Source organism: Platichthys flesus, chromosome 12 (genome assembly GCF_949316205.1).
Source record: "Platichthys flesus chromosome 12, fPlaFle2.1, whole genome shotgun sequence".
NCBI classification, from domain to species: Eukaryota; Metazoa; Chordata; class Actinopteri; order Pleuronectiformes; family Pleuronectidae; genus Platichthys; species Platichthys flesus.
Genome location: NC_084956.1, coordinates 6103604 through 6131591, shown reverse-complemented (window position 1 = coordinate 6131591; position 27988 = coordinate 6103604). Strand labels below are relative to the sequence as shown.

General features: G+C 41.8%; 2 protein-coding genes across 7 annotated transcripts in view; one reads left to right on the top strand and one right to left on the bottom strand.

Annotated features, from left to right (window-relative positions):
• Positions 1 to 421: 421 nt before the first annotated feature.
• On the bottom strand, positions 422 to 16258 carry LOC133966106 (pleckstrin homology domain-containing family A member 1-like). 5 transcript variants are annotated; one of them, XR_009923919.1, is made up of 15 exons: positions 16140 to 16257; positions 12261 to 12479; positions 11162 to 11218; positions 10999 to 11044; positions 8662 to 8759; positions 8146 to 8277; positions 7736 to 7876; positions 7010 to 7078; positions 6381 to 6445; positions 6174 to 6237; positions 5952 to 6041; positions 4776 to 4849; positions 3416 to 3490; positions 2520 to 2802; positions 2255 to 2395 (listed from the first exon to the last, which is right to left on the bottom strand). XR_009923919.1 is itself a non-coding variant. In XM_062400865.1 (14 exons), the coding sequence occupies exons 2-14, from the start codon at positions 12399 to 12401 to the stop codon at positions 2167 to 2169; spliced, it is 1281 nt and encodes a 426-aa protein (XP_062256849.1). In that variant the 5' UTR covers positions 12402 to 12479; positions 16140 to 16258; the 3' UTR covers positions 422 to 2166. The 5 variants fall into 5 exon arrangements, 3 of the variants coding, with proteins under 3 accessions (XP_062256849.1, XP_062256848.1, XP_062256846.1); XM_062400865.1 differs by lacking the exon at positions 2520 to 2802 and having other exon boundaries at positions 422 to 2395; positions 16140 to 16258; XR_009923920.1 differs by lacking the exon at positions 3416 to 3490.
• A 1546-nt stretch (positions 16259 to 17804) lies between these two features.
• The window catches only part of phactr2 (phosphatase and actin regulator 2), a 31397-nt gene continuing 21213 nt past the window's right edge, over positions 17805 to 27988 (top strand). Inside the window, exon 1 of one of the 2 annotated variants that reach the window (XM_062400785.1) lies at positions 17805 to 18073. In XM_062400785.1, the coding sequence (XP_062256769.1) occupies positions 17938 to 18073 (136 nt within the window). In that variant the 5' untranslated portion in view covers positions 17805 to 17937. Of the gene's footprint in view, positions 18074 to 24459; positions 24539 to 27988 lie in introns of those variants that run through there. The other variant, XM_062400788.1, reaches the window with a different exon arrangement.

Below are 27988 nucleotides of genomic sequence, written 5' to 3'. Positions count from 1 at the left end.
AAGTGCTTTAGTGCTTCAAGAAGCTACAGATGGTTTTACTCTTCCTGTGAATCACCATCCTTATCAACTCCCTGGAGTCCACACAAGGTATCTACAATAGTTCTGTAAATACAAAGAGTGGAACCATGAACAGCTCCTTATGTGTGGCTCCATGACCTCACTCTGCAAATTCACTGACACAAACTGCATGCAGCATGAGGCTGTGTCTGGAACAAGGACACACAAACTGTACCTGATCATCTGTACTGAAGTAAGATTTCCCTCTCACCACAAGAGGGCAGATTTAGCCTTGATGGTCAAATGAAGATGCTTATGGAGAATTTCTTTCTTTGTTTTGTAATATCTCCACAGTCTCTCTGAGGTCTTTGGTGACGAATAATAAATACTAAAGACTACTGAATAATACTCGTGGAAGTCTGAGCACATTTTCAGTGTTTATTTCTTTCAAGTCATCCACATAATAAATAGAAACAATTCAAACCAGTTACACAAGACTGAACAGGGGTGAAGGAACATGGCTTTGTTGGATGAAATGGAGCAGGCACTTAAAAAAATAAGAGGAAAGATTAGTGTTTGTTATTTAGCAGTGGGACATTGTAAATAAAACCTGCCTGCTACTGGGAAAATAACACGGATTAAAGAAAACATCTAAAAGCATATAAAAAATAATTCTGATGCACAAGGCTCTATCCTGTAAAAACAACACACAGACGAGCCGCAGGTCAACAAAAACTAAAAAGACAATCTGAGGAATTGTTAACTTGTTAACATGCAATGGAAGTGTCTGAGCTTGAATCTTTTGTTTGCGTGGTGTTATTACAGTTTCATCAATTCTTCCAACAACTGACTTCAGCATTTGTTCACTTCACGTAAACCAGTTAGAGCCCAGTCTGTCCGGACATGAAGCTCATCTAGAGCTGACCCACCACAACGCTGCTTTTATTATTATGATTTACAAAATGCATACAAACTCATGTCTTGTACTTTGTGTTTACTTAAAACAAAGTTGCTCCACCCCCCTCCCCCATGCCTTCCAGTGTCCAAAACAAGAGTCCACAAAGTGTCTGCTGAAGTACAGTTTGTGAAGATGCTGATTCAGGTTTTGAAGTGATTAATAAACTGTGAACGCTTTCAATTTTTTTTCTTCTGTCCATTCTCTGCACAGAACTCTGCTTGTGGATTAACTGTAAAAACTGTACATTAACATGTAGTCTACTTCAGATTGAGGTCAATACCAGTCAACTATGAAACTCACGGCGGACAAATAACTGACCGTAACCTTCCACTATATTCAACATAAAGTTTAAAATCAAAACATTTGTCAACTAAAAAAAAAAGAAATCGCACTAAATGAGGCTTTGAGGCTGAAACACATTTGGTCTGGCATTATCAAACTCACTGGATCATATACATATTGTTTTTTAACTTTTTTAGCATCTAGTTCTAAATCCAGTGTTAAAATAATGAGCATGAACGGACCACACTGTTTAAATAAGAGAGGTTATGAAAAGCCAGTCCTCAGTTCGAACACTTATTTAAGATATGAGGAAACACCTGGCACCCTTAAAAACTCCCTTATTAGTCTTGGAACAAAGTGGTTTACAAAAATCCTCCTCCCCACAGATGCCGCTGAACGCACACTGTACAGGTTCAAATAAAAGGTCTGCAACTGAAAACTAATCCGCACAAGTGAACTAAGGTTTGTACTTTTGTTTGACGGCGTCTTCTCTTGGTAAATAAATATGCCATTGTGAGACAGCAGGCAGGCGGGGGGGCGTGGGGTAAAGAGTGGGTCGTCTTTGGCACACAGATGCAGTCCAGTGGTGACCCAACATGTTTGTCTCGCACACTGACGGCACTGACGGGGGAGCTCAGCAGTTTGTGATCTGCCAACAGCTTCTGTTTGAAAACCAACACCTGCCCTCATTTATTTGCACCTGTCGTGCCTGGTTTCCTCTTCGTCCATCCAACATCAACATCAACATCCATCCAGATAAACACGTTTTAATATGCAGTTCCACACTCCGGCTCAGACCTCGCTCACTGGCAAGTCGGCGTCATCCAAGTCCACAGGTTCTGGTTCAGGCATGCGGGGCTCAAAGCTGCTCCGCCTGCGCCACGGTGACTCCTCCGAGTTGGTGATGGTGGTCACAGAGGGCTTGCAGGTCACTTTGCCAGACGTGTCTCCTGCAAGGACAGGCGTGCTGGCGTGTGGCTGTGACTGGGCCGTGGCAGCAGGCTCATGAAGTGCTCGCTGTCCCACGCCAGGCTGTGCGCGTGTGCACGTGACAGCAGCCCCCCACTCTGGGTTGCATGGTGGCATGGCAGATATGGGCGAGCGAGGGGCGGGGGGGCCCGAGGAGCTACGGTAGAAAGTGGAACGGCTGCCATGTTCCTGCAGCAGAAACAGGGGAAGGCAGAAGAGTGAGGGAGACAAGACAGGTAGTTGTTGTTAGTAACAAAAGTGAAATCCTGAAAAAGCAGGGTTTATTTGAGAGGAGCCAAAGTGAGTTACAGACTTGGAATCAGCACCAGCGTGTGGGGCTTGATGCAGCTTTAAGGATGTAGGTGCTGAAGAATGTAGCATTGCAAGAGAGTGGAGATGGTGGCTGTAGTAGCAGAAGAAGTAGAAGTAGTAGTAGTAGTAGGACTAGTAGAGGTAGCAGTAGCAGTGGTAGTAGTGTCAGCAGGTTTTAGTTTTGGTAGTCTCAACAGGTTGCAGTGGAAGAGCAGAGTGTCTTAGGAAGCAGTGGTTGGTTGTTGATCAGTATTTCACAGCCTTTCATTGTCAGATTTCAATCTCTGAAACACAAAGCAGAGGCATGAGAAGAAAGGCGACGACACATCAGAGGTTGTGGGAATTAAACAAGGGGGAGTTGTGCAGTTGGTGAAATGTGGGTGTGAAAATAATCAATCAAGACCCAAGAAACGCCAAACAAATATCTGTCAACACAAAGGTTCAGTATTTGGACAATTCCTGGGACTTTGCGGGCTTGTGAAAATTCCAGTAAGTGTAACCTAAGCAGCACAAGTGTAAGTTTCCTTACACAGAAATGTGAATGTTAATTAATGTGAGACACACAAACACACATGTTAAAGAGATTTGTGCTGAGTCCAAAAGGAGCAAATTCATCAGATAATCACTGGCAATTCCCTTCAGGTCAATTGCAAAAGTGATTAACTGATACGATTGCACAAAACTTTAAGCATTTTTTCAAACCCGAGAATTTGCATGTAAATGGACCTAAAGATTGTGCCTTTGGATTTGTGGTTTCAGCACTGGTGAGTCCTCGTTTCAACGCTGGTCAGATGTTTAACATTTAGCAGACAGAAGGTGGAGGTGATCAACGTGAAAACAAGTGTGTCCTCATTATTGTTATTGTGTGTATGAGCAAGAGAGGAAACAAAAACATACAGGCAGCGGACAGGAGGGAGGAGGAGAGACAGGCAGGATGTCACACATCTAAGACAGGTACACAGCTGCAGCAGACTGCAGAGATAACAGAGCATGAAGGGAAGAGAAACACAAGGTGTGAAAGACACATGTACCCAGCAAGAAAGAACAGAGAACACGGCTATTCACGGCTAAGTTGGTCAGGAGGTTCAAGCAGTGAGTGTGTGTGTGTTTGCTAATGGATTGTTCATCAACTCGTGTGTACACCTGGTATTAACAAGTGGGTTTTGTGACCCTATCACAAGTGGTCAGGTATAAGTAAGCACTCAGGATGTCTTCTGATCTGCTGCAGTTTCACTACAAAACAAACTTATTTTTCTCTTCTCTGTGATTGTTTGCAGCCACCGACACGAGATCAACACTGATCACCACCCAATGATCCATACTTTCCTGTAACTGGTAAACATCTTCTTCACAGTGCAGCTGCATGAGATTCATTCAGCTCCTCTCTACATCTCTCTTTCTCACTCTACACCGATAAACACCCACAAAGTGACATCGGACAGACTTACGGGTAAAACCACAGAACTTGGTCTTCGTGAACAGAAATGATGGACGTGTTTATTTGCTCAGAGAGCGGGGAAGTGAGATCCCGTCAGAGATCTGTTCGCGATACGTATGTGGGACCACATGTTAAACCCAGGTGTGAATTAACACACTCAGAACTGTCCACTTGTTAATACCAGGTGTGTACAGGGCCTAAGATCGTCATCACTTATCATGAAAGCTGTGGAGGTAAAGCCATAAGGGAGGGAGGGAGGGCGGGCAGGAGGGAGGAAGGGACTGCAAGTTTGTCCAATAGTTACATGGTCATATTCCAACTGTCTGGAGTCATACTGTAACTGCAACAATATTATATTTAAGCATTTAAAAGACTTGAGGTGGGCTGGATTTGAGTGACCGTGCTTGTGACGGTCATCATGTGCAAGAGAAGATAAGCACAACCTGAGCTCTACAGTTTCTGACGAAGATACATTTATTTTACCTGTTTTCGCTGGAAACAATCTAAATGCAGGGGATCAAAATTTTGAGCTGAGCTAAAAGTGACAGTTCGCCATTGGAAAAGAAAAGCAGAGGAGGAAGAGAAGTGGATCAGAGAAGCATTGAGGATGAGGGCGTGGAGGGAGGAGCGCTTGTTGGGTTATCACAGCCATATGTAGGGTGTGGTTGGGAAAAAAAGGAGCATCAGATGTGCAGTCAGATCTGATCTGCCCTCGTAATGTCTACAACCACAAAGGGTCAGCCAGTGAGTGGAAAACAGTTTTAAAAAAGGTAAACTTATAGTTTAAAAGGGGGGGGGGGTTTAGACGAGCTGACATACGTGCTGCTGCACTCCCCGATTCGGGACGTATACCTCTGTATACAGGGGTTCGACAGCCGTCTGGCCTGCCGCATCTGCAACAACACAGTGCAAAGCAGGATTAGAGCAGATGGGCCATCTGCCCACGGGGAGAGGAGACGGTGGAGAGAATGTGACAAAGGAAGAAAGAATGGAAAAAAGACGAGAGAGGCACAAGAGAGGGTAAACTGAGGTGAGAGAAAAAACAGGCACGAGAGAAAGAAGACACATGAGGCAAGAAGGAGGGAACTGTAGAGAGAGTCAGCGCGGACGTGTTGAGAATGGTTCCAGTCCAACCAGAAGGAACCAGCTGCAGCTCAGGACATATGGAACCGGTTTACTTCTCTCTTCACAGCTGCCAAGTCTACCTGCCTGTCTCCAAGTATGTAAGCTGCTGACTGAACTAATTAAGCCGTCGTAAAACGAAACTTTACGTAGTGACACTGACTTCATGAGCTGCTGGAAAGTGAAAGGTGGTGATAACAGATTGTTATCTTGTGAGCTGAGGACCTACTTAAGTTCAAATCACCAGAGTCACCCGGGTGGTTCCAGGGTTACGTCAGCTATGAACAGCAACGTCCCCGGTCCAAGTCCAGATGGAGACATTTGTTGCTTACAATTTCCCGTCTCTTTCTCTCCCCTCACCTCATGTCATCGATCAACTGCCAATAGTCCAATTAAAAAAAGGCTGTTTTTTTTCTTAACAGCCTGTTAGCATCTGTCCTAAGACTCTGTGCTGATCTGATAGGGAGTTAAGACTTACTACAGAATGAACCAAGAAAAATGTAGCTTCATCGGACTTGTTGTCAGACTTTAAAACAAACTATATTGCTGGGTTCAATGTTGTTAAGAACACATGAATGTTCTGAAACCTACTGTCGCCAAACTTCTCATCTCTGTAGCTTTCAGCTGTGTGAGCTCTCGTGTGAGCAAGAAATAGCTGACTTGAGTGTCAGAAAAAAAACAGTCAGAAAAGACAGAAAGTAATTTGAATAGTTTTAGTCAAAGTAAGATAAGTGTCAAGTTCTGCACATTAGAAGTGACAGATCTGATATCCCTTTTCCACAGGTACACGTGAGGTCAGACATGAGTCGAATGGTGAGGACTTGAATCTATGCCAGGGTGGCACTGCACTCTACAGTGGTGTGTGATACATACTGTGGCTGCAGACCTCCCGGGCCCCCGCTGAGCCACAATGGCCCCTGAGACAGCCTTGATCCAGCTGTGCATCTCCTCTGGACTGTCTGCCTGTTGGAGGCAAAGAAGACGAAGATGACAGTGAGGAAACAGACAGAAGAGAATGAGACCTGAGAGGAGATCAGAAGGAATGGAAAGGTACGAATCAACAGCATATTGATTTTATCAGAGAGAAAGATGCACCTGTATGTAGAATGTCCTTGATGTGGTGACGACTTCAAACAGGTTATCCCTCATCATAATGTCACTTCAACAAAAAGTGGAAAACAGGTCAAATCACATTCATCTCTTCGACAGTAGAATCTTTATTTAAATCAGAAAACGTAAACACCACCCCCCTCGGACAAAAGATTCTCTTACATTGCCAAAATGCTGGGACATGTTAAATACCTCTGTTTGCACTCCTGGACTTTGTGAACTTCCTTCAGTGGGATCATTCTCAGAGGCTCTTTCTCCTAAAAAAGGTAAGAACAATACTGAATAAGTTAGAAAAATAGATAATAATAATACTAACAGAAGCCATAACTTGAAATGCACAGTACAATTACTACAAATGCTTCTGCTAATGTAGCTGGTACAAACAGTTTTTCAAAGATTTGGGAATAAGCAGCAAAGTAAAACTCTGATGGTTGAAATTTTCTTGACCTGGTCATTTTATCCAGCAGACAGAGAGTCTGTGTCCTTGGGGCATGTTGATAGCCAAACAGACAGATAAAGCTTTCAAATAAGGGCAGACCTTGCCAAGTACTGGGAATGGGACGTGCAGTATTGTCCTGAGGACAGTTTGTATGCATGTGTGTGTGTTTGTGAGAGAGATGCCAACAGGGGAACGAGGCATGATAGGACATGTGAAATGAGGGCCTTGAATTCCACACACACTGTGGATAAAACATGTTCGAAGTCAGGACTGAGTGTTTGCTGCTACTCTGACTCAGACTGTGGGGGTGAATCCAAAACACATGCACCATCAATATAAACATTCCTTATAGACTTCATATAATTGAATCAAAGTTGATTACCAGATCAGACTTGAAGTAACTCATTGAGTTTTCCTCCAGTAGGAAATATCGACGTTTCCAGTTCCTCATCTGGGGGAGAAAGGGGGAAATTATTATCAGAACTTTTGGTAAAAAATTTTCTAGCAACACAAGATCTGTCACAAATTGTTTCAATAATGAAAAGACAAGAACTGTTTCTAGATCCTAGGTATTTAAGTCAAAAGTAAAGATTTGTTCATACTGGAATTGAGTGTTTCCTTAGGCAACGATATTTCTTTCTTTTTATCAAGATAAAATGTCTTGTAACATTCCTCTTGCATATCACAAGGAGGGCTATTTTTATGGATGTCTCATGGCAATTTCAAACACTAACTCTGGAAAGTGTCCAGACAATAGCGTACAGAGTATTCCATTTATATATGAAGAATGAAGCAGGAGACTCTCCCCACAGATGTGTTTACAACAACTTGATTTTGTCTTGAGCGTTCTCACACAGGCTCATTCAGCCTTTATATTTTAAGAGGGGGCTGGTAGAAAAAAGCCTCTAAATTTTTCTGACACTTGTGTTTTCACAGTTACAGTCCCTCCAGATAATTACAGGAGATTTTACTAAGATCATTGCATTTCTAAAAGTAGCTGAATTGTGATTGTGCCATTAATAAGAAATGCTATTGCATATCTAAGATTTGGTAAATGCCATTGATTTTCAGAGAAGTGAACTATCTGACGACAGTGGCAGGTACTCACCACAGCTCCTTGTTTGACACAGTAACCTGACTTAATGACGCTGTGTTCCTGAGTCGGCCTGCTCAGGAAATACGGCAGCTGGCTGTGAGAGCGCTGCATGGCGTCTCGCTCTGCTCTGTCTGCACCATCACCGCCGTCACGCTGCAGGGGGAGGGACATCCGGGAGGATGTAATTGGAAGTTTCAACAACATTTCAAACAAAAATAAAAGCAGCTTTTCTACAGTCTGAGGTCTGATTTCGGTTGTGGATTCTATGACCACAAAAACATCTCTCACATGTTAGATGTAATCTTGACTGCAGGGTAATTTAGCACAATAAATGTTCATATAAATTACTATAAAAGACACAAACAAATAATTTAATAAAACAAGAATGGAGTAAGGTATGTTCATGCGTCGGTCATGTCTACCTGTGTCTGGGTGACGATGGGGACTCCTCCAATAATCTCGGTCTTATAAGACACCTGTTTCTTTGGTCCTGCGACTTCTGGCAAAACCTTCTGGTTCTCTGCATTCTGTTGGCCATCATGCGACTTTGGCACCTGAAGTACACACAAACAGTTCAGAGTTTTTAATTAAACACACAAAAGGGAAAATAAAACCCTTCTATAGAAGTTGATGAGCCAAAACCACGCTTTATATCCATTTCCTATCTGGATGGTGAACGCTTCATGGAAAACAATGGAATTGACCCTTCATCCAAGTAGTAAGTACAACAATACAGCATCCTGTTAGTCATACTGTGACTCACTCTAGTTTCATGACAGTCCACTCATTCATATCTCCAGAGGAGGAAGAAATACAAGTTCCTCAGAATGATAAAACATGAGCCAGGAAGAACAAATGATTAAAGCTGAGTCAGGAGTGAACTGTACATCTTGTGCTTATCTGTGCACACTGTGTGTATGCTCTTGTATTTGTCTCACAGTGATTTTGGTGGCTTTGTTGAGAGCGTCGACCCAGTCCACGAGGTCCTGCTGATCATTGGCCTGCAGGAAGAACTTCCTCATCCCGGCATTGATGACTAATAGATCATAAAAGAAAGGAAACCGTGGGAACAAGAGGAAGAGTGAAAGTATATCCAGGCCTCTTTTGGTCATCTTGAGTCAGACTCGGTTACAGTCTAAACTACACCATCTGTTTCATTCTGTGTTAAATATGAATCACATGCACGTAACTCTACACGTAGACAGATGTACTAGGAAGAGGCATTGACTATCTGTGCTTTTGGCCTAGTGTGGAAAATTATGAATTGAATATCAGTGGAAGGAGAACAGATCCACTGCCACAGATTTTTCTTGTAGTGGAAAGAAACTACGCTAAGGGACACACATGCACGCTACACAGCTATTTTATGGTAATCTTATTACCATGATTTGTATTTAGCCTGGGACAAGTGTGATCACTTTAGTAAACTTGTTCCCTCTGTACTAGAATGTTTTCGTAAGGCAGAATGAAATTTGACGGGGCCTGCCGCCTCCCAATTCTTTATGCAGCAAAAACCCTGATGGAAGAACCATAACTAATAAATACCTATGAAATGTTTCTTAAGTGCTGACATTCTCCAACCTCTTAAAGGTGTCCAATGACTTGTTTGCCCATCAGTGGCGCAGTAGAGCAATTTCTTTAAGAGAACGTTTTTGTACTGTGTCTATGTTGATGTCGACCAGCAGGAGCACAGGGACATGCAAGCATTCCACAAGCACAGAAGTGACTGGATAATTTCAAGCAATGGCAGAAAGCAGTGGTGCATAACAGTAGTTAGTAGACGTAATGTGCCGAAAAAGCTAGCAAGGCAGCAGCACGACAGAAGAAGCGGAAAACCAAAAGTGACGGCTTAAAACTTTAAAAAGGCTTTTCTAAATTGTTCGGGTTGGGAATACATCCAACTAATACTTTGTTGAGGATAGTCAACGGAAGGCGCCACACACTCCCTCACTCTTTTCATATTCATAAAGATAGGAAACACAAAGTAGCTCATCTTCAGTACAATCTGGAAGTTTCCAATTCCTCAGGTTCTAAATTTGTCAGACCTAAAACTTTAATCCATGAAAACTTTTCCGGTGCAAATACAACCTGAAGTTTAGGAAATCTGAAAACAGAGCAAACAAATGAACAATCCCCCAGGTCATCAACTGCTGTAGCCTCCTGCATCTTTGTGTGTTGGCTAAACAGACACAGTCGCACAAAGCTGCCTGATCAATGGGGACGGACATTGTTCCATCAGGTTATATTAGATGTAGTCCTTGGAGTGATCCCTCATTTATATTCCTCAACTACTTTGCGTCTATATCGAATCATGAGGTTATTATTGCTCGTGTGTCAATGTAAAAGCAGAATTTTACTGTTGTATTTCTTTCAGGTTGGAGCTTATTTGAACAGATTTGTATCCAAATGAGGTTAATAATTATCAATTCTCTTTATGGATTAATCTGTCAAACATCTATTGATTAGCCAAAATTATGAAAATGCTGTAAATGATTATCAAAGTTGTTGCCAATTTAATTAATCAAGTAGGAGACAGCGCAGCCAGTCTTATCTTTTCTTACCATAAACTCACCCACACACACTTATGTCAGCCCTCCGAGCTGGGAGAGTCTGTGTGTGTTTTTGTTCAAGGGGTCAGATCACGGTCAGTACGTGTGTGTTGTAAATCAGAGGTTACCAAACAGAACTACAACACATATCTAATCGGGGACTGGGATGTGGAAAATCCTTTTAATAGAGCAGTTTATGGTTGACATTTTCATGTTCACATGTTTTTTTAAATCAGGGATTAAAGTTACAAGCAGACAACTTTGATCTGCACGGAGGGAGGGTGTTTGACATGTTTTATGAGTTTCCTCCATTGGCAACTACTTTGCATCTATGTTTTTTACCAGCTGAATGTCCGTCCCCGAGCACAGCCCCATGTTCATTTTAGGGATTTCAAAAAGAATCCTATAATACTGGTTGTATTTTTCCAGTGAATGGTGATATCTGTCTCACTTCTCTTTTTCATTTTCTCTGCTGTATGTGTTTGTTTGGAGCCAGTTGCCAAGTCTGAATGAGATTCTCCACTCAGTAGCAGTTTTTTCCAACACCAGATATGTACATGGTATACTGTGAAACCAGTATACTGCTGCAATCCTGGCCAGTATAGAACTAATTTAAACTTTAAGAAATTAGGGATATTCCATTAATCTTATTAGTATTGTAAGAAAGTATATTGTTAATGCTTACAAATAATAACAGATAGTGTGTGATGATCAGTGTTTTCTTACCGAAGCAGAACTCTGCTTTAGGCCTCAGCTTTGTGGCATCGCTGACCTAGAGGAGGACAAACCACTGTGGCTGTTATATTATCTGTTCAACCAAACACGGTAAACACTATTATTCTATTAATAAATAATAGTCATCTTAGCTTGAGTGGTTATATTTGGGTACCTTAGAGATGTAGGTGAGCTTGAAAGAACCGACGCATTCAGAACCAACAGGCAGATTCTGTGGGAGGAAAAAGAACAAAATATGCAAAACTAGAAAACCAAAAATTTGTCATTCTAATAAGGGAAAAGGCCAATGTGGCAAAAGGGCAAAGACGGTCCTGAAAAGCAAGTCGATGTTATGGAGTAAGTACAGTATACTTTGGCTGCTTTCCATGATAGTTAATTTCAGTGTCTTGCTGTGTCTCTGAAACTAGGGGAACCAGATTTAACATCATTAAATTTTAACCTTTTTCAATCTATAAAAGGAAAGAGACTTGCTGAATTATTCAAAATTCACCCTGCACTACATCATTTATGGATACTTCATGTAACAGCACACTTACAAATACAGTATTTGCAAGCCAACACGATGTATAAACCAAGAGGAGAGTTACACTAAAACAGCTTTGGACAAAGGGTCATAGAGGAGAAAATGTTGACCCTGCAAATACCATTGTTCACTTCATGGATAAATGGAGAGCACTACAGTAATCAATATATAACATAATTCAATATACATCATTGTTATCTATTCTCAGATGAGGATATTTTTACTAATAGTGAAAGTGCTGTGAATCAAAGGAAACATGTAATGTAACCAGAATCTGTGAACTCATTCAATCCTTTCAATTTCCCCTGCAGGACTTGATTGAGAAGCTTGGATCCAAGGACAGATAGACATTTCATCACATACAGTATCTCCTTCTTGAAACACAGCTTGAAACACAGAAACAGCATTAGCACTGACCTACTCTTGTGCCTGTAACATGTTCTCCCCAATTCCTGTCAACTAGAATAACATAATCCAAGTTTCCCCATCCTTGTATGACCGTCTGGCAATGGAAATACCTGTACCTACCTGTAATGAAGACAGAAACCTGAAAGGTAGCCTGCTGTTCGCCTGAGACATGACTGTCAACACTGATAGCTTCCATTAGCTGGAATGCAGTTGCTCAATAAATCGTAAAATCAAACATTTGCTGTGAAGTTACCTGCAGGGTTTACTTTCACCATGAATAAAGCTAAGAGCTAAGCTAACACAGCCCTGTGTTATTAATTACCTGCGGGTTGTCCATAAACCACACCAGGCTTCCCTGCTGGGTGTCCAGTATGAAGTAACGCCGCAGGAACTTGCCACTGCTCTCATTTTCTTCGATGTCCAGGAAGCCGCAGATGCGGTTCTGTCGGTCCACGTAAGGCATCTCGCTGCCGGGACATTCCCTGGCCTGCTGGGGCCAGGAGTGGAGAGGAGCAAGGGCAAGTGGAACTGGGAAGAATTCCTGAAGGACAGAGAGAAAGGAGTGCAAAGAGAGGGGGTTAAGGAGGGTGGTGGGGTAAAAGAGTCTTTGTGTTGAGCCTTGCAACTGTGTCCCGCTCCCTCTTTCTTTCTGTATCTACTGTATCTGTGCTGTCTGCCACCTGGAGCTCACTAGGCTACAGCCTGCATGGGGATCATGTGACACAAACCACAACCCCGCCTTTATCCTTCTACATCAGCCTCGCCCACTCGCTCACTTTACCGTTGGCTCTCTCTTAGCCCCTCTTTTTTTTTGTCTGTAACACATGCTACCCTCTGTCACTCCCTCCTCCATCTCCTCCACCCACCCGTTCTTGTCCTCTTTCTCCCTCTTCTCGTGCAGGGTTCCCTCCCTTCTCTCTCACTTTCTGTGCCCTCTCCTCCCAACTGTGCTCTCATCCGATTTGGCAAGCCTCTGGCCGGCCCCTTGTATCCCCTCCCTCTTGCCACAGCTGAGCACCCACTGGAGCATGGTAAAAAAAAGCCACTTAGCTCAGCCATGTTGAACAGAAAGAAAAAACACACACACACACACACTCAGGAGTTGCACAGCAGAGAATAGGCAATATTTAACCTGCTGATGTGAGACACAGCCCTAAAACCTACAGCTCACTTATTGCTAGACTGTTTTCTTTAACGTGTGCAAATGCAACCATCTCAATGTCAAACGCAGTTTCGGCAGTGCAGCGTTACCGTGGGCATATTGTCACATTAGCCTGTTTAAGCTGCTGTCCTCTTGGACTGGGCCTAAAATGTGTGCGTGAGATGAGTCTGTGGAAAGCGAAAGATAAAGACGTTCTTTCTCCATGATGTTATGAGCACTGTGTGGGTGGATGGGGGCAAAGCCGGGACAAAAGGCCTGGTTGTTGTGTGTGGACTCTGGGCTGGGAGCCTCTCAACTAGTCCCTACATCTATCCGAGTCATTCCATTTGACACATAGGCACGAGAAAGCAGCAACGCGACTGTCTCGACACAATACAAACACTGATTGTCATGCGGGAGTGAGAGACGTCTTTGTCGAGCCCAGAGATCCCGTAAATGAGGTGCTCTGCACATGTTCATCTGCATGCATGCTTGTGCATTTCAGTAGAGCAGATTAGATATTACACAGGATGCAAGACAAAATCCCTAGAGGGTTAACAGCAGCCCATGTACACTACATAGGCGTTTCTTTCAATTTCTTGCATATTGTTGCCAGCTCTGTCTATTTCTTATGGAAAATTGGTATTTTAACAACAGAGAGATTGAAACAAACATTTAAATTCTTTAAAAACATATTGGCCATATACAGACCACCCAGCAAGATTATCAGTTTCTCTGGTTTGACAATTTATAAATATGTGTTAAAATAAAATCTTTTTGCGATTCTTTAAACCACTCTACTACCAAATTCAATTGGTAGTAGAGTGGTTTTCAGGCACTGGAATTGAATAGTTGCCATGCAGATCTAAGACAGATCTGTTGGGGTCTCTTCATTTTATCGGGAGATGTGTGAATATAGGACAACATTCTACACAAAAAGAAAATACTTAACACTCCAAAAAGTTGTATTTCACCTCAGCTCATTGTTTCACTGCAGCCTGTATTATTACTGTTCTGTTTCACCGTCACCTTTCTTACAGTGTTGTATTTAGCTACAACAGACAAATATACTCTGGAACTCCTGCTAAACACTAACCAACAGCAGACACCTTGACAAAATTAATTCATGGTGAGTACAAATTTGTTATAAATGTCTCCTGACATCTTTGCTGTCTTAAATTATGTCTGTCTCAGACGATAAGCTCCAAAAGACACTCAGTAAGGTTTTAGCTGTTAAAGAAACGGGACAAGAGTGAGAGAGGGAATGACTTGAAACAGTAACTCAGTCAGTTGACCAGTGGCCACTGGGAAAGTGACCCATCTACAGACATTCAAATGAACAAACATTTAGGTAAGAAGCCAGACTATGTTACACTGTCAGGTGGCTATAGAGAGCATGAGAACATTTCAAATCCTTTCACTACAAACCTTTTTTACCTCACGTTACTTGGAAGTGAGATCACTCCCAACATGTGACAGATTGTTTCAGAGCTTTCACTTCATCAGTGGGAATATTATGCTTTTGCTTTTCTTCTTCTGTGAAAAAAGAAGCTCTGCCTCTGAAGAAGGTCGGATAATGCTGCATGACATAAGTTGACTTCTTTCTAGGGCAAACATTCCCCCCTGGTAAACTCACTCTTTACATACGCTGGAAGGAGTTGTCCACCATCACATGGCAACCAACTGGTCACACAGGACCAGTCATAAAACAACAGTTAGCACCAGCTGGATAGCCCAGCAGAGAATTTTGTTATTTTCCTTTCATGATCTTGGACCGCTGCGACACAATCCAAAGAAACACAACAGCTGGAATCAGCAACTGTGTGTTGTTTTAATAACCACTGACCTGCTACCACCACATACAAAATACCACGTACAAAATACACAGCAGGTCACTAAGGTGTTGATGACAGAGTCAGATTAACTCCCAGAGGACAAAGCGTTTAGTTACTGGACCCCTATTGATCCACACAAGACAGTGTCAACCACAGACTAACCAATGCTCTAGAGGTTTCCATTACAGTAAACCTACTCACCATCTTTGTAGTGACTGTTGGTCAGACATTAACACTGTTGGAGACATTGCTGTACACAATGTTCGTCTACACTAAACACTCATAATTGACAGACATATTGATGTTGCAATGTGAATGTTGACCCAAGCCTTACAGCTCTTCTTTGGTGGAGTAATGCAACCTTGGCTGATGAGGCAATTTTATAATATACTACTTTGAGATCAATCCAAAATATGTAGACCCTATGATACGGACTAAACCTGGTACTTGTACAGATGCCCTTTTTGTCCCGGAGGTGATCCAGCCCTTTCAGGACATTAACTTTTTTCTTTCTTCTGTAGTGTACATTTGGTATAACTAAGCCCAATTATATAAACAATCTCCAGGATGAATACTTAAGGTGTACTGGAGGGACGAGGAAATTATAAAGTGAAAGGACTGGGATTCAATGGGCTCTTGACAGGTCAAAGGTGGGACAGGTCATTCCAGTTCGGCTGAAATGAGCAATTTCAGGTCAGAGTCTGGCTCTGGATGCAACACACGTTTGACAGACACATGCTGTGTGGGACTTTCACATTTCCAGCAGCAGAGAACAACAGGAAGATGCAAACCCAGTCAACCTGAAACCCAATGTCTCGAGGCACTGAAGCAAACCAGCTTTCAATAAACACACAACAAACTATAATTTCACATTACAGCAGTAGCGTTAGCAGCATCAGTAACTGTGGCTCCCTGGCCTGAAGTTAACTGAGGGGGTGGGGGCATGTCTCAGGTTAGCCTAGCTGCTAGCAACTAATGCTACCTCACACAACATGACATTAATTCACCTTATACAGTAAACAGCCCGATCTGTGTTTGAATGTACGTTAGCTAGCTAGCTGTGTCTGTTGTGGGGCTAAATTAAATTCCCTCACGCACGACACACGTTAATCGAGCTAACGTTAGCGCCGCGTCTCACTCCACATAACACAACTTCCAACTGTCCGAAACAATAACACAACAGCGTCAACTCGTTTGGTTTCAACGTCCCCCCGGGGCGGCTTACCGGAGTCTCCCGGTCTGTGGCTGCAGCACTGACGGCCCGGTGGAGTCGGTGGTGGTCGGTGGTGTCCTCTTGAGTCTCAGCCCATCTCTCCCCATGAAGCAGGAGACTGGCTTTTTCAACAAGCTAGTTCGCGGTGACGCCACGCCTACTTCCGTATATAGACACGTACGTGAACGGTGCAGTGCACGCTGGGGTCGTACGTCCACGTCGCCGCCATGTTGGAATGGGATGTACCATTACGAGGAAACGGGGGTGGTTCGCATATAAAAAATTGGATTTAAGACCCAATAACCTTGACATGTTCCAACCAGGTTATATTATTTGTTTCTGTGGTAAAGTGTTTATTTATCTAGGAGGGTTACATAGAGTTATATGTCCGTGTTTTTTTTTTAGAATCTAGAAAGTTGGGCCGAAGGGAGTGTGTTTGGTTATATCTTTGTCAGGGACATGTTTATGTTACATGGCCAAAATGATGACGATAATAACCATAATCATAATCATAATCATTATGACAACAACAAGAAGAAGAAGATAAAAAAAATCTGAATAGTACCTATCTATCAAGGTTCCAAAGTGCATGGCAAAAACAAAAGAATTACAAAGTGAATAACGTTAAAAGCCAAAAATGAGGGTAAGCGTAATAATGCAATACTTAATATACATACGTATGTATTTGCTCATATGTTTAATTTGCCTTATGTGAGGAGTACACTCCGATATCACCATCTTAAATTTATTCAAGTTACAATGTGTTCCAGTGGAGTCCGAGGGTAAATGTTAGCAACTGAAAAAGAGCAGTAGACGAAGCTAAATGTTGATCATGCTTTAGACGTGTTTTGGACATTTAGATGGTTCTTTCCCCACATAGAAATATTTACCTTTTTCACATTACCAACTCAGTCTACATCTGCAGGCGATTCAAACAGCAGCTGAGTTCATTATATAAGGTGATCACAGGACTCAGTGTCCTATAAACAGAGTACTTAGTTTGGATTTGGATCTATATAAAAATCAATACAAAACAGCTGCTGCTCCATTCACACTGGAACTAATGTTTTATCTTTTAGTTATGTTAACCTATTTTGTGTATCTACTAAGTTACATCAATAACATAACAACACCACTAATTCTAATAAATTTTGCAGCTTTAAGCTATCGATGTGCCTTTATTATTATTCTAATGTGGTTATGGCAGTTTTGATTACATATTAGTCGTATGTTCTTGTTGTTTTTCCTTAGAAGATACTTGCCACACAAGCTGCATTCAAATACTTCCATATATACATTTTATTTATGTAGGGTAACAGCAGAAGACAACCTCACATCATGAAATAATCATTTGCTATAACATCCAACAACTGCATCAGGGACCCAGACATTTATTTAGCCTTGTGTGTCCTTCACCAGATGGGTTAAAAGCAGAGGTTAAATTTCCCTACCTGCATGAGTGTGCCTGTGCATGTCTGTGCATGTGTTTGGGACAAGTAAATGCATCTTAATCTATTAAAGAAAAATAGAACAGGTTTAGCAGTTAATCAGACACTTGGCAAGTACTATTTGATATAGTCATCCAACCTGCAAGTCAGTCTGAGGTGATGGGCGTTACAAGCACAGGAGCACACACGCACCCACACACAAACACACACACACAGTCTGACTACTGCAGAGGAAAAGTTAGAACAGGGGAAGAGAAGCTGCTGCTTCTGTTGATGATGATGAAGAAGATGATGATGATGAGGCTTGTGTGAGTTCCTGCGATCCCTCAGGCTGGTGTTGGGCTACAGGACAGAAGGAGGTGATGGGAGAAGAGGAGGACACCCATCCGGACATGAAGCACTTTGCTCTGCTATGGCCTCTCCCCAGGCTCCGCTCTCACAGTGACACCTCCGGGTTTCGCTCCAGGGTGATGACCAGGCTCCGGGGAGCCCGCTCAGGTAGGACGACCCAAAAGTCTGTTTCCTGTTACAGTTTGTCAAACGGCTGCTAAGATGCCTCCGTGTTGCAGTGCCAGCAAAAATTGGTTCGATTTCCTTTGGTGTTGCAAGTTATACCAGTTGCTCTTGGCTAGCCAGCCTCTCTACATGACTAATGAAGCAGCAGTGACTTCCTGCCCTATAGAAAAACTTCCCCCCTCTATTAAACCCTGTTTCTCTCTCTCTTCCTCTGTTTTTTTGCCTCTGTATGTCTTAAACAATAAACACTTTGTCAGCTCATTCTACAGACCTATGTAAAAGTTGAACATTATACATTATAATACAACATAACATTTCCTTCCAGATCAACATAGCAAATGTGAGGTTTATTGTTCAAAATATGGCATATTAGATAAGATTAGATTAGATTAGATTCAACTTTATTGTCATTGCACAGTACAAGTACTTACAAGTATTGTGCGTATTTGAAATATGAGTCATCACTGTTGTCTTTATATGTCACATAATGAGTCAAATGTAGATCTCCTGTGTATAATGAAAGAGATTTAGGGTTAACTGCACCAAGAGACTTTGATATCAGTGCTTGGAAAAAGGTAGATCATGAAGGAAAGGAAAGACATCCATAAGTCTAATGAAAAATAAAAAAAAATCTGCAAAACGTGTCTATTTCTTTGTCACTCAGAAGTAAATCAAATGCAGTGAATACTTAGTTATCCTTGCATGTATAAGTGTTTTGTTTAGTTTTCACTTTGACATTTGGAGATAATTTGAAGAAGTAGTAAACCATGACACATAAGGCCCGTGGGGAGGAGATGAAACCTGTTTACAGACATTGTTAGACCTCGTCTTCAGTGTCATGTCACAGTTTTTCTCCCTGAGGCCATTGGCTGTTGAGTTTGGCCTGACATTCTTATTTATTGTCTCTGTGGTTAGAACCACTTCCCGTCAGCCGTATTCAGTGTTTCAGCCGAGATGTCATCCTGGAGCGGTGCCCTCCACTCAAATTACACGCCTACGCCTACTTTGAAAAACACTGCAGGCATGAGATGTGTTAAGGTTCCCACTAGTCTGAAGCTTGAACTTCATATTTGAACTTACTAGAAACTTGACTTAGTCAAAAAAAGTCATCACAAAACCTGATTGTTACATTATTAACAGTCATACACAATCTCGACCTTATTTATGATACTATATGTGGTGTAGATTAAAAACTCAATTTAGCTCAAATCACAAAAGATAACTTTCTTGTTTACTTTTTGTTGTGATTTTGTGTAAACTGTGCAGTTCATAAAACAAACGCCAGATGGAGCTAATGTACCTTTAACACGGAGCCCTGAAAACAAAGTGCATTGAAATGGCATTTGACACATATGGTGACGTTATAGTTTTACACTGGTCCCACAGAGTGATGCTTCAGATACAGAATAATCCATTTTCAACTCAGGTTGTGATTACACAAGTCCCCTTAATCCTTGTTAGTGTTACACTCCGTGAATCATTTACTTAGGCTAATAAACTTGTGGCAGAAGTCATTTTCCTATATACAGTATATTAAATGTTCAGTGTGTAAAATTTAGTAACATCTAGTGGTGAAGTTACTTGTTGCAGCTTAATATCCTTCACCTAACACTCCACTCCCAAACATGAAAGAGAACTTGTGGAAACCTTCAGTTGACATAAAACTCAAAAGGTGTTGGTCCAGTTTGCAGTACTGTAAAGAAAACAAAAAAAAAACATGGTGGCCTCCATAGAGAGGAGAAACACACATAAATATAAAAGGCTCATTCTAGGGTAAACCTAGCACCTAAGTACCAGTTATCACCAGTTTTTACATAAATGTTACTTGAGGAGAATAGTTCTCCTTTAGAAATGAATTTGTCATCAAAATATAAAAATATTGAGATTAAAAAACAATTGTACCATGTGTTGAGGAGTGATTTTAACAAAACCTGCAGCTGAAGGGATCTTTTCATGCGATTTTTATTGAAAAATATTGAATATTATTAATAATCCAACCCAAGAGCATAGTTTTTTATATTCATAGGTTTATGCTGAAAAGCCAAATGTGTAATATGTTAATAAAAACACCCACATTTAACCTAACCCAAACCCTTTTATCTTCTATCTAAATCTTCTATCTCTTTGTATTAGAACAGGAGAATGCACATGAACGTGTGTCTAAATAAGAACTGACATTAGCGTAGGGCCTGGGTGTTTGTGAGAAAAATCTATTTGGAGTAATGTTCAGCTCCAGATGGAAAATAGCACGTTGTCTTCTCAAAGGTCACTGTAACGCTCCCGTAATTACACAGGCAAAGAAAAGACGGAAGACGAGAAGAGGGAGATAATAGGGAAGAAGAGAACGGAAGAGGGCGACAATCGAAGGCCAGGTCAAAAAGATGAAGAAACAATAAAGGTCAAAAGGAGGAGAGAGGAGAAAGTAGATTAATGGAGACAAAGACAATTTATGTAAACAGCAAAAAGGCAAAAAAAGATGATGCAGAAACAGGATGATTAAGGAGGACGAGGAGGCAGATGGAGGGGCTGGAGAAAAGAAGAGGACAACAGAGGAGTGTCAGTGCACTCTGCTCCTACTGGGTACTCTCCTCGAAATAACATTAATTACACACTCTCTGATTCTGCAACAACTACTTGTTAAATGTGCAGTAATGCAGTGAACAGCCCGTCCCTCTCCACAGCCCACACGCAGGCTCTCCTCAGACGCTGAAGCCTTAACAGCCCCAAACCGACCCAAAATGTTGGGGGAAGCTTTTCCTCTTTCTGCTGCTGTGTCACTTTCGATCACCAAGGTTTTATAGCGTTCTTCCTACAGGGGGATATCAATGTCAGTACAGACACTTCACACAGTAAAACCCAGGGCATTGAACCACCAACACAAGTGGGATTCATCCTCTCGGGACAATGAGTGTCTGCACAAGATTTGGTCTGAATTTATTTTACAGTTCAATGAGACCCAACAAGCCATATATCATTTAGATAAAATAATATAATCCCTATTAGACAGTAAACGACCTAGTAAGATGTAACAAGTTGTACATGTATGAAATTATACAAAACTAGTAATAATTTGTTCCTCATTCTACATTAACCCTAAGAACTGTTATCAGACCATTTAATGCTATTATGATTTTAGTCTTATCTTAAGAGTTGGGCCCATTTTTGCAACGCTTCTTGTGTTATTTTAGTTTTAATTTGATCTTATTTGCGTTTTTTCATCTGTTACATCCTCTTATTTGATCATCTCCTGTTTGGGCATGACGTGTTGTCATGTATCTTTGCTTTTCATTATTGAATCAATGCATAAAATGTGCAATATAAATAAAGGTATAAATCGTATAAATCATGACTCTTGTCCACCGGGAGCAATGGTCGTTACTGTTTGCAGTGGCAGGTGGTCAGGATGGTTTGATGGGTCAACAAAACTTTGGACTTTAACACAGAAGGCCGCAGGCGCCACTGGTCTTTGTACAGTGTAGGATTAAACCCATGATTGGAGACATGATCATTGTACCCATGACAATGATGCTTCTCTTACTTTAACCAAAGCTGCTTTCAGACGTGAACTGGACTTGCAAGTGCCTCCGTATTCTCTCCAGAGGAGAATAAAAGACTCTGCGTAGTTTCTGTGGACCTTCTCCACTATACCTCCTGGCATACTGTCCATAGAGAACGAGTGGGATTCACCGCGAGCGAGTGGGGGGGGTTGATGATGCATCTAACACATAACAGATGTAAAAAGAAAAAAATTTCTCCCAGGTAAAAAGCAGTGAATGAAGATGTCATGAGAGAAAATGGTGATAGGAGCTGATGCACTAGTCTGTGTGTTGCCTTGAAAATCAGGTGATCTCCACAGTGGAGTTAACATGTCACTTCCTGCCTCTGCCTCCTGCCCCCGGCTGCTCCACCTCTCGTTTGAATAATGCAGAGGATTAATTGATGTTGTGAACGTGTCTGTGCAGGGGACTTCCTGTTGGGTTGTGCATGTGCAAAGAAGTGGATTGTGGGTAAACCCCATAGCCAAATGTTTGTATTTTACCAGCAGGTCATCGTGATAACAGCTCAAGTCAAGTTTGTGCCTAACTGTAACCACAGCGTTTTGGTATTGTAAAATGTTTAAATAGTTTTAAAAGGGATGTGTAACATATCTGGTGCAGATGACTGATGTTATCCTCCTGGTTAGGGGGAGGGGGTTGAGCTCATAAATTGCTTCTTTGTGTTGTTCTAAAAAGAAGTCACAAACATTTGTGTTGTGTAATTCACTGAAAGGTCTGACCTGCTGTTATCTAATTCTGAAGTAAGCTTCACCACAATTTTATTCTAAATACATTCTTGTTTTTTATACGTGCAATTTTCTTGTACTCATATGTAACTTTTTCAAAACAAAAAATTCCTTTGTTGTTATTCTCATGTAAAAAAGGAGTAATTTAACTTGTGAGGGAGTGGTGCATTCTTTTTTCAGCCACTCTCTTTAGTCTGAGACTGTGTGCGTGTGTGTGTGTGTGTGTGTGTGTGTGTGTGTATGTGTGTGTGTGTGTGTGTGTGTATGTGTGTGTGTGTGTGTGTGTGTGTGTGTGTGTGTGTGTGTGTGTGCGTGTGTGTGTGTGTGTGTGTGTGTGTGCGTGCGTGCGTGCGTGCGTGCGTGAATGCTTGCGTGTGTGTATTTGTGTGTGTGTGTGTATGTTGTTGGAGTTGATGAGCCAGTTGCTTTTTCTTTTCCCTTGTGGGGTGCAGTTTCATTCGGCTGCATCAGAAGTCAAAGCATCAGTAACTGTGTGTGGTTACTCACTAACCTTTTAACTTTATTAATAGTTGTAGAAACGCCTCAACAGCAGATGGACAGGATGTTATCATTACACTGCAGAGTCGCTCAGGATGTGTACATACAGCAAGTGTTTGTACCTGTGTGTGTGTCCCTAATGGAATTATAATAAAGACAGGAGATTTTAAGAGTTAAGATATAAATGTATAAAAGTGTGCAAGTCTATCTCAAGTTATTAGGGCCAATTTAGGTTCGATATCATCATTTTGTGTGTGTGTGTGTGTCTTTGTGTGTGTGTGTGTGTGTGTGTGTGTGTCTGTTTTGAAGGGGACATGTAACACCAATGATATACAGATGACGTATTTACTGGGATGAGTGGCTCTTCAACCTGCCTCTCAGCTCGTCTTTTATTCTATATCTGTACCTGTGTGTCCTCTCTATTTCTACGTCTGTGTGAGGGTAACTCAACAGTATATGTGTATTGATTTATTTAGCTTTGAGATTATTACTGATGTTAAGTTTATGATCTGCATTGTTTTTATCATGGTGTAGTCACGGTGGCGCCATGGTATTTATATGGTGTAGTTTATTTCGCCATAATATCAATTGTATTCCTGAGTAACAGTAATGCTTATATATATATATATATAGTAATGCTTATATATATATAAGCATTAATTCTATATGCTAAAAATATATAATATGTTACTAATTGAGAGTTGACAGTTAATTGGGGTTTATAATGAGCATGCAAAAGATTAAATTAGCAATTTGTGATTTCTTTCTAGAGTAAAAATTGATGATCTCGTCTTTGTAATTTAAAAAATGTTCTCATTCATGAACAATAATTGGACAAACGCAGTAATGTGGGGCGCTCACTACACAAGAAGAATTCTAGGAAGATTGTGTGTTACATGTTTACGACGATTGAATGACATAACCTGTCTTCTATCTGCCACTATAACAGTGATACTCTTCTGCTGAATATAGACTGACTGGCAATAAAAATATAGGTGAAGAAAAGTGCAGCAAAGAAAAGTAAACACACAACACACACAGATTCCTGCTGAGGTGACGCATGTCTCTTTCCTTTTCCTTCTCTTTCTCTAAACATTCATCCTCAATATCGATTCCTCTCCTCTCCTACGTCACAGTGGGACCTCAACACAGCAGGGAGATTGAAAAAGAAAATTAGACATGGAGGAGACAGACTCAGTAGCCAGAGGACGGAGAGAGAGAAAGAGAGAGAGAGGGGGGGGGATACACATAGATTGAGAGAGAGAGAGAGAGAGAGAGAGAGAGAGAGAGAGAGAGAGAGGGAGAGAATGAGGAACAGAGATGGAAACAAACATTAACTTTTAATGCTCTTTATTGGAGCGAGGGGAGTCAAGGGGGAGGGAGGCAATGAGAGAGGGTGAGTAGCAGACAGTGGAGGGAGGGAGGGAGGGAGGGAGGGCGGAGTGACGAAGGAGGGAAGTAGATAGCGAGAGAGAGAGAAAGAGCGAGAGAGAGAGAGGGGAGGGGAGAGAGAATGAGGAAGACTGTGAGGAAGGGAGGAGGGGGAGTCAGTGGGGGGTAGGGAGGTAGGGAGGGAGGGAGGCAGAGAGGTGGTGTGTCAGGAAGAGACGAGGATCAACTCACACTGCTGATAACATTACCTGAGGGTCAAATCATGGAGCATGATGGTGAGTTTCCTCCTCGTATTATACGCTTCTCTTCCCCTGTGCCTGTGTCTCATTGACTATTAGTGTGTGTGTGTGCGTGTGTGTGTGTGTGTGACTAACAAGCCTTCTGTTGAATTAACACACACACAGACACACACACACAGTTTATTTCCACTTCTGCTTCCCCTCACATGTTGTCCTTATATGTACCTCTGGATGTCACCTGTTTGCCATTCACATGTAAACGGTGTGTGGCAATCTGTAGAAAGCTTTAAAAAGACAAAACAATCAGTTGAATTGATTTCCAAAAGAGGCTGTGATTCATTTAAACGTGCACACGACTCAGTGTAGGTGTGTGTGCGACAGGAGCATCTGAACATTGTTGTCTGAGGATCATTTGGCCGAGTGGCTGCCGTCTTAAAAACCTGCAGAGGAGCCGGAGCTGTTTTTTTTTCTAGTGGACCTTTGCCATGGTTTCATAATCTCAAATAAATATGGCAGTGACAACAACACACACAGCCGTGCATTATGTGCAGGTACACTACTTTACAGACTCTACCCAGCTACACCCTGTTCAATATTAATAAGATGCTAATGCTGCAAGTGGAACACTTAATAACATTAAGGTTGGCCATATCATCACTTAACCAGGCTCCTGGTGCGCGGTGAGGGCCGGTTCTGCTGAGGACAGTTACACTTAAACATTGTTTGGCAATGCTTATGAGGCAATGAGGATTCTGTGCTTAACTGTAAAGGCAATTATTGGTTTTATAAGTCTGCCCACAGTTGCATTATAACATTTCTTAAAGGGCTTCGAGAAAGCCACATCCACACTAATGGAAGCAACTTAATTGCCAGCGTTCCTGTAGAGGAAATACACGTAAGACCAATAACTCCAGCTGGGCTTGTGTCAAAGCCCTCTTGGGTCCACTGGACTGAATGACAATGATTTGTTGCTGTATCTGTTGGTGACACACTCAGCGGGAGGAGACAGACTCGGGCTAAATCGGGCCCCTGTTATCTAATATAGTTTAATTACTGTTTGCAGAGGTTGTCATAACATATCACAGTGTTAAATAGACGAAAAACCTCCAGCTGCCATCTGCTAATAAACCGAGAGCGAGCTCTGGAGTTTGGTCTCGTAGCTGTTGTGTTTGCGCTGTTGTGTCAGGTAAGCTTTACAACAGTAAACCCACTTTAATCCATGATCCTTTATTTGTGTGTGTGTGTGTGTCTGTGTGCGTTGACAGAGACGTGGCCTGCGTGCTGAATCTGACAAAACAAATGTCTGCTGCTGGGAATTTGTGAAACGGCATTTTGCAATGCAAAGCAGTATCTGTGATTGTGCACACATGCTTATTCATGTTATATGATATGCGTGCGTGTGGACAATGAGAGTGAGGCTCGGCCACGAAGCCCTTCTGCGTATTTTCTCTGCACACAGTTGAGCGTGTGGTATTGGAGATTTTCAGTCGGCTATTTACAGAGATAATATTGAACAGATTTGTCATGAGCACAACACAATGGTATTTATTTATCTAATGTTTTTCTAACCATGATTGCCCACTCAAAGTGGAGTTCTACCATCCACCCGTTCACACACGCATTTACACAGTGGTTCAATGTGCAGCACTTCCTCTAGCACACATCATTCAAACACCGCCGGCACACTTGGGGTTCAGCATCTTGCCCAAGGACGCTTTAACCTTCTGGTTAGAGGACAACCCGCTGCACCTCCTGTGCCACAGCCGCCCCACAATGCAATGCACGACACGTCCATTTTGTTAAGAAGTTACACTTTTTTCTTTCAGGGACAAATCCAGTCACTGTGACAGACTTTGACCTTTGACACCCATCCATCCAACTGTTCTTTTTTAAAAGAGAAACATACTTTTGTTGATATTATAAATAACCGAATGTCTTAATTGGGAGGGGGAAATAATCTTGTTTGAGAAAATGATGTATTATTTTATCTTGCTGCTCAATCTGTGCGACTGCTACTTTCAAACCAAAGCTAGGTGTGTCAGCTAGCTGGACGCAGATGAAAGTAACCATCGGCAGCCAGTCTCCATAATAACGTCCTGAGCAACGGCGACACGACACACAACCGAGCAAACACGACGGTGGACACTCAGAACACTTGGTTATCCAATTGGCAGTGGCTCTCCTCGAAATCAGGACAGATGTGGCCTTATATAGTTAGGAATATGGGGGTGTAGAAATAAATGCTGGCTGGTATTTGTTTACTCTCCCAATTCCCTGTCCTCTCGTGGCCTCATATCACACACTTGCGAGGCCAGGTTGAGGCTTGTGTTTTCTCTATGTCTGTGATTCTGAGACGCGTTTACGTTTTCTCGCCACCGCGGCATTTATTTGGTGTGTTGATATAATTACAGAGCTCCGGAATATCAATCTTTCCTCTCGCTCTTTCTGTCCCCGTCTTCTCCTCCGCCCGTCTCTCTCTCCCTCTCTCCCTCTCATGCTCTCAGGCTGAATGTCTGGCAGGATGTCAGCTATTGATTTATACAGGCAACATTTTAGCAATGATGGCGGCTTATGGGTTGCACCAAACAGAATACAACAAACAGGAGATCAGGTTTCAGACGAGTTGGCTGGCAGATGGGAAGAGGAAGAGAAATGACAGTAACCACCTCTGTATCAATACAACAAAAGAAAGGACTTATATCACTTGAATAGGAATGTACATTGGGTTATAAAAGTGCAGCAAAGGAACAAGCACAACAGGCTTCCTTTCACTGCGTGGATGTGGGTCATGTGCAGGAACTACGTTGCTCCCTATTAAGTTACGATTTTAGATGATTATCAGCAAAGGACAACGAGCTCCGAAATTATTCCAAGAACAATTTTCTGCCTCCACAGGTGACTGATAAATGTCAGCTCACAAATACCAAGAAAAAGTCAAAAGTAATGAGGATGAAACGCCACTAAAGAAATCAGTGAACCTCGCTTCAAAACTCTTTAAAATATTTAATTATCATGACAAACGGAGCAAGAGTCAATGTTTAGGTTCTAACGTCCTCAATAATCAGCTTTTTATTATTGTGTTGTAGAAATTTGATCAAGTTTAATTGAATGTGACCAAACAACCCCACAAACTATTACAAAAATTGATATTGTGCAATTACACTATTCCTCAAATGAGTAGAAACCCAATTGTTTTCATGTTGGATCAATTAGGAGGAGCAGTTTCCCTTCGTTTGAGGTTTTACTGCTGCTCTTTTAACCACATTATCTTGTTGACCTCTTCTGCAATGGTTTAATGGCTCCCAATCAGAGTTGCAACTCCAATTATTGCCAACCAGTGATGGATGGAAATGCGCATTAAATTGCATTTTCTGTATTTGCGTAAATATTGTGGAAATTCTTTAAACATATGCGTTTAAATTTGGTTGCATGCTTGATGACGATAAGAGGTTTATGGGAAAAGGGGTATTCACATTTATACAAAAA

Bases quoted from the DNA above. Each gene is read 5' to 3' on its own strand.
- LOC133966106 (XM_062400865.1), bottom strand. From the start codon at position 12,401: ATGCCTTACGTGGACCGACAGAACCGCATCTGCGGCTTCCTGGACATC. The intron at 8,278-8,661 runs GTGAGACAAATA...TGTGTACTTCAG, and splicing joins ACAAAGCCACCAAAATCACT to GTGCCAAAGTCGCATGATGG. The intron at 2,396-3,415 runs GTATGTTTTTGT...TTTCTGCTGCAG, and splicing joins CTCCCTCCTGTCCGCTGCCT to GAACATGGCAGCCGTTCCAC.